The sequence below is a fragment of the Lycium ferocissimum genome, chromosome 10 (genome assembly GCF_029784015.1).
Source record: "Lycium ferocissimum isolate CSIRO_LF1 chromosome 10, AGI_CSIRO_Lferr_CH_V1, whole genome shotgun sequence".
Classification (NCBI taxonomy): domain Eukaryota; kingdom Viridiplantae; phylum Streptophyta; class Magnoliopsida; order Solanales; family Solanaceae; genus Lycium; species Lycium ferocissimum.
The window spans coordinates 36,299,455-36,313,705 of NC_081351.1; the positions used below are offsets into that span (position 1 = coordinate 36,299,455).

The 14,251-nt window shown below is 36.5% G+C and overlaps 2 protein-coding genes across 3 annotated transcripts; one reads left to right on the forward strand and one right to left on the reverse strand.

The window, feature by feature from the left end:
• The first annotated feature begins 8,047 nt into the window (after positions 1-8,047).
• Positions 8,048-11,778, forward strand: LOC132033672 (uncharacterized). Of its 2 annotated transcripts, XM_059423710.1 has the most exons (6): positions 8,048-8,143; positions 9,534-9,580; positions 9,858-9,947; positions 10,063-10,202; positions 10,286-10,471; positions 11,046-11,778. In XM_059423710.1, exons 2-6 carry the CDS (start codon positions 9,544-9,546, stop codon positions 11,418-11,420), a joined length of 828 nt encoding a protein of 275 aa, XP_059279693.1. In that variant the 5' UTR covers positions 8,048-8,143; positions 9,534-9,543; the 3' UTR covers positions 11,421-11,778. The 2 variants fall into 2 exon arrangements, with proteins under 2 accessions (XP_059279693.1, XP_059279694.1); XM_059423711.1 differs by lacking the exon at positions 8,048-8,143 and having other exon boundaries at positions 9,528-9,600.
• Positions 11,779-12,177: 399 nt separating this feature from the next.
• LOC132033671 (E3 ubiquitin-protein ligase RING1-like) lies at positions 12,178-13,577 on the reverse strand. Its single transcript, XM_059423709.1, has one exon. The coding sequence runs from the start codon at positions 13,360-13,362 to the stop codon at positions 12,325-12,327; it is 1,038 nt and encodes a 345-aa protein (XP_059279692.1). The 5' UTR covers positions 13,363-13,577; the 3' UTR covers positions 12,178-12,324.
• Between the last annotated feature and the right edge of the window lie 674 nt (positions 13,578-14,251).

Consider the following 14,251-nt stretch of genomic DNA (forward strand, 5'->3'; position numbering starts at 1 on the left):
TAGTTATTTCAATTGTTAGACTAGCTAATTATTTTTTTAGTTTTTGTTAAGCCAATTGTTTATTTGTTAATAATTTGTTAATTATTTGATTAGTTAGTTTCTCGCTTTATTTAATAATTATATGCTAATTAATTTTTTATTATTTGATTAGTTAGTTAATTGTTTATTTATTTATTTGCTAATTAGAAATTGAAAATTCTTAGTTTAGGATTCAATCCTTTGTATAATTTCTCGGTAAAAGATTATATAACTAATACTACGTATTAGAGATTAATTAAAAAAATAATGATTAATTTAAAATGCGTAAAAAATACACCACTTTAATCCTTACTTCATTTTTATTAATGATTAATTTAAAATGCCTAAAATAGATAGGACACCACCATGGGAGCGGGACCCTTCGACAACAGCAGAGGTACTTTATCTACGTGAGCATAGTCCCGGTATTTATGGGATGCACCGGTATCCTCAAGAGAGTGATCCGTACTCGTTTGAAGTCGCACGGGATATTCTGTAGGTTGTTCCCCCACATCCCCGTGTCATAGATATACTACGTCGGGGCGGTATCTACCGGTGCATCGAGGTTGGTCGGCTAGTGCACGAGAGGGCTCTAGTGACAGCTATGATTGAGCGCTGGCGACCGGAGACCCATACATTTCATCTCCGCATTGGCGAGGCTACCATCACCCTGCAGGATGTCGAGGTGATTTATGGTCTACAGATTGATGGACAGGCATTGTATAGAGTGGAGCCTCCGGAGATGCTGCCGTATCGCCAGGAGATGGCTAGGCTCACTGGTTTCGAGCCTCTGCAGGGGGATATGCGTGGACGGAGTCGGTTGTTGCGGTCCTCCCTCCATGCTCACTTGCGCCTCGTAGATGCGCATCCGATCGGCGAGGCGACGCACGCCGATGTTGACCGACGTGCTCGCTTATATCTTCTCATCATATTCGGGGGCATCATGTTCCCGAACACGTCGGGTACGAATATGAGCATTAGGTATCTTCTCTTTATTGAGGACCTAGAGCAGCTGGGATGTTATAGTTGGGGCGCCGCTGTCCTAGCTTACATGTACAGAGGATTTGATCGAGCCTCTATGGGCGAGAGGGTTGAGGTCGCTGTATTTAGCCCTCTTCTTCAGGTAATATATTTAAGTGTGTGTACATAAAACACTAAATATATTTTTTCGAAACGACGACTGATAAATAATTTTTTTGATGACTATGACAAATATGGGTGTGGACTAGGTTGAGACCTTTTCAGCCCATAACTGCTCACCCTCCCGATGACTATGTTGTTGAGGATATGCCATACGCGCGGAGATGGTCGCGAGGCCATACCAGAAGTGTGGAGACGTACCATGTCATTCTCTCGTTTAGGGATCAGTTAGACCGCATGATGGCGCCCGAGGTAAGTTTTTTTTATTTAACATTAGTTTGTTAATTTTATTAGTCTTTTATTGTTAACTAGTTGAAATCCTCTTATAAGCTTTCATATGGACTCCGTATGATCAGATTTTGGGTCAGCTGTCGGCGTTTTGTAGGGCTGGTGAGCACATGTGGACTGCACGGTGTCCATTGATCTATATGGACATCGTTGAGCGTCACGCACTCGATCGTGTATTACGGCAGTTTGGGCATGTGCAGAACATAACCGCGGCTACACATTGGGAGCACTACCACTACACCAGGGACGAGCGTTCGATCGACAGTGCGGCATGGCGGGTGCGTACGCACCAGTAGTCAATGCGTGGAATGAGAGAACGATGGCTCTAGCGGCGATCGGACATGACACTCCGTCCACGAGTACATGACTTGTACACGTGCATATCACTCGCTCCTCGGTTGCCAACCCTCGACGCCGCGTCCCGACGGCCGAGGATACGCATCACTCTCGGGAGCGTACGAGGCGCCGGTAAGTTTATTCAATCGTCGTCTTATTATGTATTACTTTATGAATTTATTCAATTCTTAAAATTTGCAAATATATGCAAACACGGATGATTCGATGATACGCCATGAGAAAGCATTCCCCACGGAGTCCACCGACCCCCGGATAGCGGTATATGCGGCACGGATAGTTCATCTTACCGACACCGGTACGACACGACAGTGAGTGGCATCGTGTCGACGAGGATGAACCAGAGAGTGTTCTTGGCGGTGGTGTAGGCCGATGGAGGGGCGGGCGGGCCGGCGGGGAGGTGGTCGGCCGCGGTGAGGTCTAGCGCGTACGAGCCCGACGATATGTCCCGTCGTGCCCGTCGGCGCGTATACCCCTTCTTCTTCTAGGACGTCGACTTCACAAAGACATACGCCAGAGATGTTCCCACATTATGATCCTTGGTCATCATTTCCGCAAAAAAGCCGCTTGGTGACAACATACGGGAGGCGAGATGAGGACTTGGATATTATTTTCGACGACTACTTTCTCTCGTTTACGGTAAGCCTTCGGCACCATCCGCATCTTCGACTCGGTGGCCGCTCGGTGAGCCCTCTCACATGCCATCTCGGAGCCCGTCGACACACAAGCTTATTTTTTTTACCATAAAATAATGTATTAATTAATTATTTTATTAATCTAAACTAAATTATTTACATGTATTATAGGTTCATTCTTCTGCGCCTGTGGACCCGTCTTCGCCTATCCAGATTGACTCGTCTCCACCTCCAGCTACAGCTCTGGGTAGCGCTCAGGAGACAGTTGAGGAGCCAGCTAAGGAGCCTTCTGACCCGCCATCTCAGGAGGCCGTCGACACACAGGTTTATTTTTTTACAAAGAAATAATTTATTAAATAATTGTTTATATGTTATTTCATGTTTAGTTTATGAAAAATTAAATTGTTTATATATTATTTCAGGTTCATTCTTCGCTCCCGTGGTCCGGCCTCTTCGATTGAGTCATCTCCTGAGGCATCTACTGAGGCTACTCAGGTGGAGACCGCCGCCGTCTCCCACAGGAAGCATATTTTCACCCAGGGCCTGAAGAAGGGAAGAAAGGATGATCATGGCATAGATCATCCTGTTATTAAGAGGAGGAGAGAGGGTCCTAATGATAGTGAGGGTGGTGGGGTTGGCCTTAGGCGTTAGGAGATTGTATATTTGTAAATAAAATGTACATTTTATGTTAATATTATATATATTTTTGGGTATTATTTTTTTTAATGATAATTAGTTATTTTAGTATTTATTGTCGATTATTAATAACTCATGCGACGTCCTAGATTAATTAAAACCCTATAAAATATGACAATTAAACTTAAAGATAACAAGTTTCCAAACTTACTTCGGAGCACTTTACAACCCCTAAAACGACGATCCAAACATATATGTATACTTGATGTAATGAGACAACATTATTGTACGCTAAAAAAAATATTAAGTTCTATATAAAATATTTATATTCCGATGTTTTGAAACGTGACTAATCTTTGGTCAAAGTACCAAAAAAACTTAAAGATAACAAGTTTCCAAACTTACTTCGGAGCACTTTACAACCCCTAAAACGACGATCCAAACATATATGTATACCTGATGTAATGAGCCGACATTATTGTACGCTAAAAAAGATATTAAGTTCCATATAAAATATTTATATTCCGGTGTTTTGAAACGTGACTAATTTTCAGTCAAAGTATGAAAAAAAGCTTAATTTTCAGTTTGATTTCCAAAGAATAAAGGCTGGGGTGGGGGACCCGACCTCTAAAAGAACTTTAGTGTAAAAACTACACTTTGGTCCTTTTACGCACATAATCTGTGCGTGAAACCTATTTAGGTTCTTTTTTTTTTTAATGGGTTATTTTGGTTCCAAAAATTTATTTTTGGGTTATAAAAGTCTTGAGCTCATTTCTATAGCAATGCAAAACAACATCACGTTCAGGTAATGTCAATGAGTTCACGCAGTTACTTAAATAAAATAAAGAAAATAGAATTCAATCACTCCACTCAAGAATTTTTTTTTTAGAAAAAAAGATCTGTCAACCCCACAAATACTCACAAACTTTCAAATTTATGTGATCCTATCTCTTTTCAATTGTTAAAGAAAAATAGCCCGTTGGACAGCTAAATAGAATTTAACTTAATTTCGTATTTTATCTTTTATAATATATTTTATATCCAAACAAATATCATTAAGATTATAAATGTTAAGAGTTTTATAATTACTCGAATGTTATGACTTATTTAAGATCACGGGTTTTAATTTCTTCCCTTTTTAAACTTCTGCCAAACCAAAATAGATTACTTAGAATTATAAGGGGTGATAAGAAATAAACGTTAAGCCTAATTAAACTCAAAAAGCAACTCTTTGGTCCATGTTTGATTTGACACACGCTTTAAAAAATAATAAATAAAATGGTAATTTTACAATACCACCCTCAATTATTATATGTTGGGAAATGAATTGGAAATAATTATAGGAGTAGTACTTAATAATAAGGGTAAAATAGGTATAAAATAGTAAATCATCACTTGTTTTTCAAGCTGGATAAGTAAAAGTGGACATCTGTTTTTAATATATGGACAAGTAAAATTGGACGGAGGCACTAATTCAAAAGTTGAGGATTGTCCGTGATCATGTAAGGAAGCACACCGCTCCATCCCACATCGATATGCGAGACTAACGGTAGCCCCTACGGCCAAGAATGGACATTCGGAGCACATATAATATAAGATAGGGGCCAAACTTTGAGTAAACAATAAATTGAGCAGACCCAACTCTGGTATGATGATACGTAATTGATGTCGGACCTAATTTAACTCCAAAAATATTAGCTCAAGAGGTAAGAATTGTTCAAAACCGTATAAGAAAGGACATTGCTCAGATGTGGGAGACTAACAAGGGGTGGGTGGTTTACAAAGTTATAAAAAGACGTCATTTCAATTGTTTGTGTTCTACGTTATGAACTTACGATGTACTGATGAATAGCAACTCGATATATCTGCTTTTTTGATGGATTTAACATAAGAAGGAAAGAGAGAGAAATTAAAGAGGTCTATAGATGAGAGTAAACAATGATATGACTTAAAGTTGTGCTAATACGTAAAAAGCACTATATAAAGGCCTCCTTACTTTTGGTGTATGAATATAATAAGCTCCTCTATCCTAATTCCTAAGCCATATATATTGCCTTTCAACCACTCTTTTTTTCTATTGGATCTTCAATGTTTCCCCCGTCAGGTCAATAGATGGTCATGCAGCTGCAGTCTTTTTCAAATGCTCAGCTCTTTCACTCGTCGACATAGGTTTATGATTCTTTAAGTAGGCGTTTGGCCATAGAAATAAAAAAACTTTTCACTTTTTTTGAAATTTTGGAGTTGGGGGTTGCGTTTAGCCGTAGTTTTTGCAAATAGTATTTTTTTTTTTTGTTGAAATGTACTTTTTCAGCAAGATTTCCGTTGTGAAAAACAAGTTTTTTTTTTTTTTTTTCAAATTCCAAATACAATTTTCATGGCCAAACACTAATTTTTGAAAAAAGTGAAAAAAATTAAATGAAAACAATGAATAATTCTTATGGCCAAACGGGAAACATATATAATCAGTGTTCATTAGCCCGATTAATTCAAATTCATGTTGTTTAAAACTCGTATTAAAGGAGGAATCATTTCCTATTCCAAGTAATCAGAGTTTTTTACAATTTTAGAGTTCAAAATTTAAACTTCTAATTAAAGGTGTGTCTATATATTAGAATGCTCTCATCGATACAAATTGAAAGGTCAGTTGAAAATATTCGTAAACCTTTACTTGAGGGAAATCTCCTCTTCAGTTAAAGTCTGAACATATTAAGATAATGCATTTGAATCCCACACAAACTCTAAAAGAGTAGTATAATTATAATATCTCTCTCTACTCTACTAACTGAAGATAATATTTGTATTTCAAACTAAATATTATCCATTCTGTTGGTATATCCTAACACAAGTACAGGGTACTCCCTCCATTCATTTTTTACTTGTTCCATGTCTCTTTTAAAAATAAAAAATACACTATTTATTAGGAACTTGTTTTACTAAATTACGCTTACTAATTATCCTTTGGAAATCTAAGTTTTATTAGTATTACCAAAATGGACAAGTAATATATAAAATTAATATCATAAGACAAAGCCAACTTTAGATTGAGGAATAAAAGTGCGTTTATCTTCCCAAACATACGAGTATAAATTTGAGAATGTAGTTATGTTCTGGCTATCTTAACCACTGAAATATCGTAGTGTCAGAGAATATATTGTTTCAACACAGTGGTGAAAAATATTAAAGAATAATGAAGGTGTAAATATTAGCCCGAAAAGAAGTTGTGGCAGCTTGTTAAAAAGATTAGACATGAATACCAATTAACAAATTTCTAATTCCAATTAGAGTCAAAGATTCGTGACCAAGTTGCGTTCAATTAATTGAAACAACTTAAATAAATTAGCTAATTGGCATAGATTTGGGGGATAGGCACAACGTGAGTATCAAACAAGAGAATAAGTAATCCATGCATTAGCCATGGAATTCATTATCAATATATATGTGCAAGAAAAACAATACTAGTACTAGTAAAACACCGAACCTGCGGGAGAGATTCTTTTACAAATGTGTCCATTAACTAATTGACAAAGATATATATTACAAAACCATTACATAGATCTTTAGATGAGATAAGAGTTAGGTTCCTACTTATTCTCTGAATTTTTAATTAGTTCTTGATTTGAGTTATTTAAAGGGAAAAATCAAAGAGTGTCATGATATGCACAACTTGCCAGATTTTTTTTTTTTTTTTTTTTTTTTAAGAAACAAAGTTTTTATTGATGAATATTATGGGTACAAGATCTGTTTATTCCCTTGATTTTTCTCTCCTAATATTTCTCCGTAATTAAAGGGCCGTTAGTAGCTTATTTCTCTAAACGTAGGATGATTTGGATATGTGTGACTTTCTTGAGATGTATTTGATCTCCATGAAAAGATATTGTGGATCTTCTTGAAGTATTTGGTTGTCAAGAAATATCCGGCCACATATTGACCTCTTTTTGAATACCCATGAGTTTATGGGATATTTGAAATGACTTGCCAGATTCAGAATTAGGATTTCTTATTCTTTAATTTGATTTTAAATATACATCTTTCTAGATGTGTAGTTTCTTTTTCCTTCTTGAGATCTCTGTTTTTTTTTTTTTCCTTGAGATTTCTGCTATGTAACAAAGGCCCATCACCTGCCAGTGTCTAGTATTTTCTGTTTTCTATTACTTGAACTAAACCCCCAACATTTGGGCCTTTGATAACAAATACCCAAATGCTATTGGGCTGGACCTTTGCCTAAAATAAGGGCTCATTCGCACAAAATGTTCCTATTCCGGGCTGGTCTTTAATTTTTGGCCCTCAAATTTGTGGTTTTTAATTGGTATCTTTCAACACTTTTCGCATGGCATATATTTATATTTTCATATCATAATATCTCCTAAGTTATGTCGGACACAGTAAAACTTTCAAAACTCAACATAAAAATGGCCAAAACACATCAAACTCCACAAAACAACAGGCACGATATTCAACTCAAAAAGGAAAAAGAACATACATCCTAAAAAAGCATAACTCCATTTTTTGACCTCTACAAAAATTCTGAAGATACTACACAAACTTTATTCAACTCAAAAAGAATAAAGAACATATGCCCTAAAAAGCACAACTCTAGTTTTTGAACAATACAACAAATTATGGAAATACTACAAGAAGTTAGGCTGAAAAACTTAATTCCTACAGATCTTATGACGAGCGAAGTGACAGTCCAATTTCCGAAGATAAATGGTATAAAGCTTATGGTGAATGAAGCAGGTCTGAATATTTTCATTAAATGAGCAGCAAGGACAAAAAATAAAGACCACAATTACGAGGGGGGGAAAAAAATTAAAGACCAATACGTTGGAAGGACAACTTCAACTAAACCCCCACTTTTGGGCCTTTGATAACAAATACCCAAATTTTATTGGGCTGGACCTTTGCGTTAGATACGAACCGGGTAGTCTGTAGATGCAAATTGTACCGGTTTAGTCACTAAAAATCCCGGTTCGGTTCGATTCAGAGGAGCTTTATATAAACCAAAAGATCGGCTGTAACTCGGCGAGTTAAAAGCGTTCTGGTCTCTTTTCGTTCTCAAAGGCTTCTATCACGTAAGATTTCTTAAACAAATTTACACTTTTGCCCATTAAGTTTGTTTTATTTTCAACTTTTAGCTTCAATCCCTTTTGTTTTATAGTTTTGATATAAGTCTTAGGGTTTCTATAATTCTATTCCAGCATTTACATGTGTTTTTAAAGCTTGTAATATTAATAAAGCTCTGATCTTGGTAGTGGGGGTTAATAAATAAAAGTTTGTTGTTGCCTTAAGCAAATTGTATATATATTTAAATTTCTGGGTGTATGTTGTAGTGTGCTGGGTTGTTCATGTGCTATCTGCTGGAAAATAAGTTATTTAACTTCGTTGAAATAGTTGGTCATGTGATTAGTGTAATGTAAACTTGATGTCTAGAATGTTTTACTTATGAATGCCATGAAAAGCTTTGCAATTATTTTTAGTTTGGTTATCTTGTTGATACATACCGGCAATGTTATAGAGGCGGAGTTGCAATATCATTTCTTGCTTCTTTCATTGGTGAGGGGCATGTTGCATTGAACTACATGATGTATCATTGTTATCTCGGCTTTAATTCCCACTATGGATAATATGGGTACCCATATATCTGTCACTCAACCCATACGAGTCTTGATCGATAAAATGTCCCCTACCTTTTAAACACTAAGGGTCGTTTGGTTGCTGGTTACAGTTATGCAGGTATTGATATTGTAGGGATTAGTTATGCTGGTTTTAATACGTGAATAATTCAATTCCTAACCAGCAAGCAAACGATCCCTAAATACTTGGTGTCTCTAAGTTCATATGACTGCCATTTCTTCCGTTCCCATTTTATAAAGGTGGTGTATAGTAAGTGAAGTTAACCCATCTTATGAGGTCAAGTACAACATCAGTACACTATTTAACTTCTACCAAGGTAACAACATTGTCATTCATGTCCCTTATCTTGTTAAAGCAACCTGCAGTTGATGACTGTAACCAATGTTCACCTAGGTTATAATTATTTTGAATTGGCTGAATTCTGATCCACGTGTTAATGGAAAGATTGCTGTTTCTATCTAGTTGTTTTTTGTTCTTTTCTTTTTCCCCCTTAATTTGCTTTGATATCATTCTATATCCCTGCCATATCAAGTTATGTTGTGTGTGTGAAATCCCTTAAGGAGTTTCTAAAGGGATTTAACATTATGAAGCAAAGTACGAGGCAGTAACCTTTACATAGTGTAGTTTAGGAATTTAGGTTGTTGAGGTTAATTATGGCTTAGAAAATTACATATGACTATTGATTTTTCCAACTGGGGATTTGGTTTTATTTTTTCGAGGAAGATATATTTTCTCTCTTTTATACTTGAAAACGTGTTTTCCCTTTCAATTTTTTACGCTAGAAGGTAATTTGATGCTGTTCTTATGGTTTATGAATTGATTAAACAGGTTAAGCAATATGGCTGAATTGACTGCTGAAGCCCAGCTTGTTCAAAGTTGAGTTCTTTTATTTAATGTACCTGTCCTCTCTCTCTCTTAACAATTCTATCATTTATTTTCTAACAGGGACCTGAGCTTTGACATCTCATCTTTAGAATTTACGTAATTTTCTCGAGTTTCAGTTCATGTCTATCTCCTCTGCTTGCATTTCATTTATTCTCTTGATGCTATACTTGTTTTGAGATATTGAAGTTACAGATTAGGCCTAGGTCTAGCTCTCTCATTCTGTGCTGCTGACATCTGGAGAAAATGTCTTGCTTCTTTATGTTTCAGATAATTTAGAGAGTGTCGATGGGTTCCAAACCATGTCCAAACAAGATGCTGCATGCGTTCCTAACATGCAGATGCAGCCTGAAGAAATTGGTAGGAGACGTCAATGCTCCTGTCATTCATGATATTATCCTCCAATTAATTTTGGTTTTTCCAACAGACCAGGATCACTAGAACAATATTTTTACCTGTATGCTTCTGTTTCCAGAAAGGAAAGCTCGGATGGATGCTGTTTGGCAGCAAATGAATAAAGGAGTATCTACGAAGACCCTGTACTCCATAATAAACAAGCCTACTTCAGCATCAAATAAAACTTCCTCAAAAAAATCGTCAAAATCATCATCTTCTGTGAGTATTAGACCTCTACTTTACAAATCGTATGAGATATGTCCATGTTTTTACTCAGACTTGTGGTGTAACAATCTCAACAGAGTTGGATGACAGTACTGGGATTGTCCCAAAAGAAAGTATCAGAGCCTGGAAGAAGCACACCAGAAAAGTGCCTTAGGACTACGCAAAATGATACTAGCGAGGAGGCAAAGAAGTTTGCTGCTGCTGCTCTCTCTGCAGTAAAGGAGGCTGCCACAGCTGCTGCCTCTGCAGGCCGGGGTAAAGTGGTAAGTCTTATCTTGCTTGCTCATGATATTTTTGTAGACTACTAGCTTTTCATTTGTGTAAAAGAGGACTTGGTTCTAGATTTGGCTATACACTCATAAAGCACGGGTGTATCGAGCTCTTTTGGCTGTAAATGGATTCTGATTCACTCTCTAAATACTCAAAATGTCAACCTGGTGTAGAATTCAAATTTTAGCTTACAGGCCTCCTTTTCTTTTCTCAATGAGCAATAAATGCTTGATACTGTTTTCGTTGAGGGAACTAATCTTTACTGCAACCCCCCACCCACACACACACACACACCAAAAAAAAAAAAAAAAAAAAAGTAGCTGTTGTCTCTTTAGTGGTCTTGGTTTTGTTTAATCTGCATTTTGATAGTTATCATATGAATACAACACAAGGCACCAGAAGAGAAGAAAGAGGTTGAGGAAATTTGTGGGAATGGTTACAAATAATTGGGCATCTGAACAACTTGATGGAAACTTTTAGTTTTAATAATTATCTCGATATGCTTCTCAGATTTGTTGTTGCTTCTTTTTCCTTGCACATTCTTTATTCCTTTTCCAATTTTTTCAGATTACTGAAGTACGAGATTTTGCTGGTGAAGAAGTTGAAATAAAGAAATATGTTGATGCCAACTCTGCAGAAGCACCTGATAAAGGCAAAGGCCCTGCAGCACCTGCTTCTGCTGTTGATATTATCCTTGAACAAATAAAAAAGAAGCAGAAACTGAGTGTACTTGATAAGACAAAGAAAGATTGGGAGGGGTTCAAGGGAGAAAATAGAGGCATGGAAGAAGAGCTAGATGCTTACAAGAAGAGTTCCAATCAGTATCTAGACAGGGTTGGTTTCTTAGAGCGTGCTGATTACCGAGAATTTGAGCGGGAGAGAGATGCTCGTCTTGCAATGCAATCAAAGAGGAAACCAGATAGTATGAGAGAAGACTACTGAGCTCATACCTCCAGGTTATGCCATTCTTGTCGAAAGAAATGTGTATTCTGTGGCTTTTGGAGGCCTAAACCTGTATTAGATTATGAGCTTATGCTATCACTAGCAAATGTTGTAGGGGTTTAAGGCGGGGTTTATGGGCTACGTGTTCATGAAAGTGATGCCAGTGACCTGAGACTCATGCCTGGAAACCTGTTCTTGTAATTTAATCTATTCCCCTTTTCCCCTTAATTCCATTCACTAACATTCTTTTACCCAATCCGATCCACTACACTGTGATTCTCCACTTCATTGTGTAAATAAGTATGGGAGGATATTTATCCCCAAAAAAGAAAAAAATTATGGAGGATTAGACTAAGGAGCAATCTTGCAATTTTAGTTTGATTTTCTTTATTGTTACTGTTAGTGACGAATAAGTCTGCGTTTCTTCAGTCCAAGGGTTGCAGCTTCACTGGTTGAATCTTGTGAGTAGAGCGATAAACAACCATTCTCTGTAGAGTTATTCATCTTCTAAAGTATTTTCTTAAGAATTATCTCAAAAACCAACATTTTGACGGTCAAAAATTACCTCGAAAACGTCACCATGTTCTGAGGAATGAGGGTGGCCAATGCAGACATTATTTTGAGTTTATAATACAAGTTTATATAAATTTAACTACGGGGATTTGAATAAATTCTGAATAAAAAATTGTCTACATGCATTCACAATGAGTGCAAACCAATGAGAATAGAGTCTTGAAACTAGCATACAAACCCTGGGTTCATGAATCATAATCACTTCTGGTATCTTATTCTTCGTTCATAGTGCTCCTCTTTAAAACATAACCTTGATGTTATTCACAGTTTAGGATCTTGAACTTCCAGAGTATCCTAGCTATGTTTTCTGAAAGAAATTAATAAACGTATTTCACAATGGAAGCACTGAACTTCGACTACGATGGGATCTTGAGAAGAAAGACCTGCCACCATAAGAAAATGATCTCTTCATCAAAACAGGTTCTTCTTTATGCAGAGTTGAAGCACTGCCGGTGGTGCTCGTTATCCTTGCACTTGAATTTTCCCCTTCACTCATTCTTGACAACATAGACATATGATCAAGCCCTATACTTGAACTAATTGAAGAATCCACTGAAACTGACCTCCTCATTGGTTGTACTTCCCCATCTCTTGAAGTTCCCATGCTCTCAATCTGCAAAAACTCTTCCTGATTACCGCGAAACTCGCGATTCGTTACCTCATTGTTACTACTCACTTCTCTCTGTTCATCATTTTCTAGCAGACTTCCTTCATTGGTACTCAAAATAGTACCTAAATTCGGTTCGATTGAAACCACTGCAGGTGCATTTAAACTGTTTACAATGCCAGAACGACACAAGGGGCAATTGGTGTGTGATCTAAGCCACGTGTCTATACAATGGATATGAAAAGCATGTTTACAATTCGGGAGTAATCTAAGAGACTCATCATCTTGAAATTCATTCAAGCAAACAGAGCAATTTGTTCCTTCAATCATACCATTCCCTGTTTTGAACTTGAAAATAGTAATCTTATCAATAACAGATGGCTGAAGACCAACAGTGTTGATGTACCAAATTGGATGATCAAATACTGGAGCTCGATTTTCGTCAAAAAATTCTTCATCAGAGCTTTGTGGTGGTGGGGTTCTTCTCCTGTTCCAATTTAAGCAATTCTTGACAATGATCAAATAGTAGCTAACAAGAAGGAACAAGCTAGCAAATAAGGCAACAGAGATGATAATATAAGGTGATATGTTCTGATGATGCTTGCTACTTAATTGTGGCGGCGGCGGTGGAGGTGGTGGTGATGGAGGGGGAAAATAATCTAAGTCTGCTTTTGGATAACAGCCAAAAGGACATGATGAATCACAAAAATACAGACAATCTACAGATTGGTTTGTAAATTGAAGTAACTTTCTATTGTCCATGGCTATTGATAGATTAAAAAAAAAAAAATGTGTCTTGGAGGTTCTTGATCTTAGAAAACAATAATGGAGTTAAGATGACTTAGGTGATTAGTCATTGAGATTCTTCTTGTTAGTTTCATGTGTAGTTGTCTATAAGGTGGAGGATGATAAGCCTGTTGTTTTCCTAGGTTTGAACAAAGACTTTTAGAGGGCTCTCACTTTCATTTCAATTGAATATGTGTGGTTGATGGTCTGCTTGGAATATTTAATTTTTTCCATTAAAAGTTTAGAAACATTCATTTGAAGCAAAAACTAGAGTGAATTACACAAGCATTTTACTTGTCAAACAACATAATAGATTCCGTGCTAAAGTAATACTTCAAGCTAAATTCCACGAGATTAATGGACCTAATTGGTAATCACATACACACCGTCATATTCTACTCTGCTTGTTTTTATCATCTGGAAGTGTGACATTATTGTTAATCAGCATTTTCCGTCAAAGCTTTTGTTAGTTACTCTTTTGTATTTGCGTACATGATCTTGGGTGAGAAATCAAAAAAAAAAAAAAAAAAAAAAAAAAAAAAAACCGACATACATTGGACTAGTTCAAGTATGGTATGCATTGCTTTTTGGAGTTCAAGTATTATACTTATCGGTGTAAAAAATAATCACATAACCAAGTCACTTAAAAAACAATTACCTATAACTTTATCTAAATTCTCCTTCTCTTTTTGGGTAAAGATTTTTTTTTTTTTTTTTTTTTTTTTTATCACTTTTCTTTTTCATCAGGTTAAACGAGTGAAGATACAGTGGTAAGTCATAATGTTGAGTGGTACATACGAAGCATAGTTTAGGCGACTTAGATGATAAATCAACATCAAATTTGTTTAGTTAGGTTATTTTGTCC

Bases quoted from the DNA above. Each gene is read 5' to 3' on its own strand.
- LOC132033672 (XM_059423710.1), top strand. From the start codon at position 9,544: ATGGCTGAATTGACTGCTGAAGCCCAGCTTGTTCAAA. The intron at 9,581-9,857 runs GTTGAGTTCTTT...TTTATGTTTCAG, and splicing joins TGAAGCCCAGCTTGTTCAAA to ATAATTTAGAGAGTGTCGAT. The intron at 9,948-10,062 runs GTAGGAGACGTC...TTCTGTTTCCAG, and splicing joins GATGCAGCCTGAAGAAATTG to AAAGGAAAGCTCGGATGGAT.
- LOC132033671 (XM_059423709.1), bottom strand. From the start codon at position 13,362: ATGGACAATAGAAAGTTACTTCAATTTACAAACCAATCTGTAGATTGT.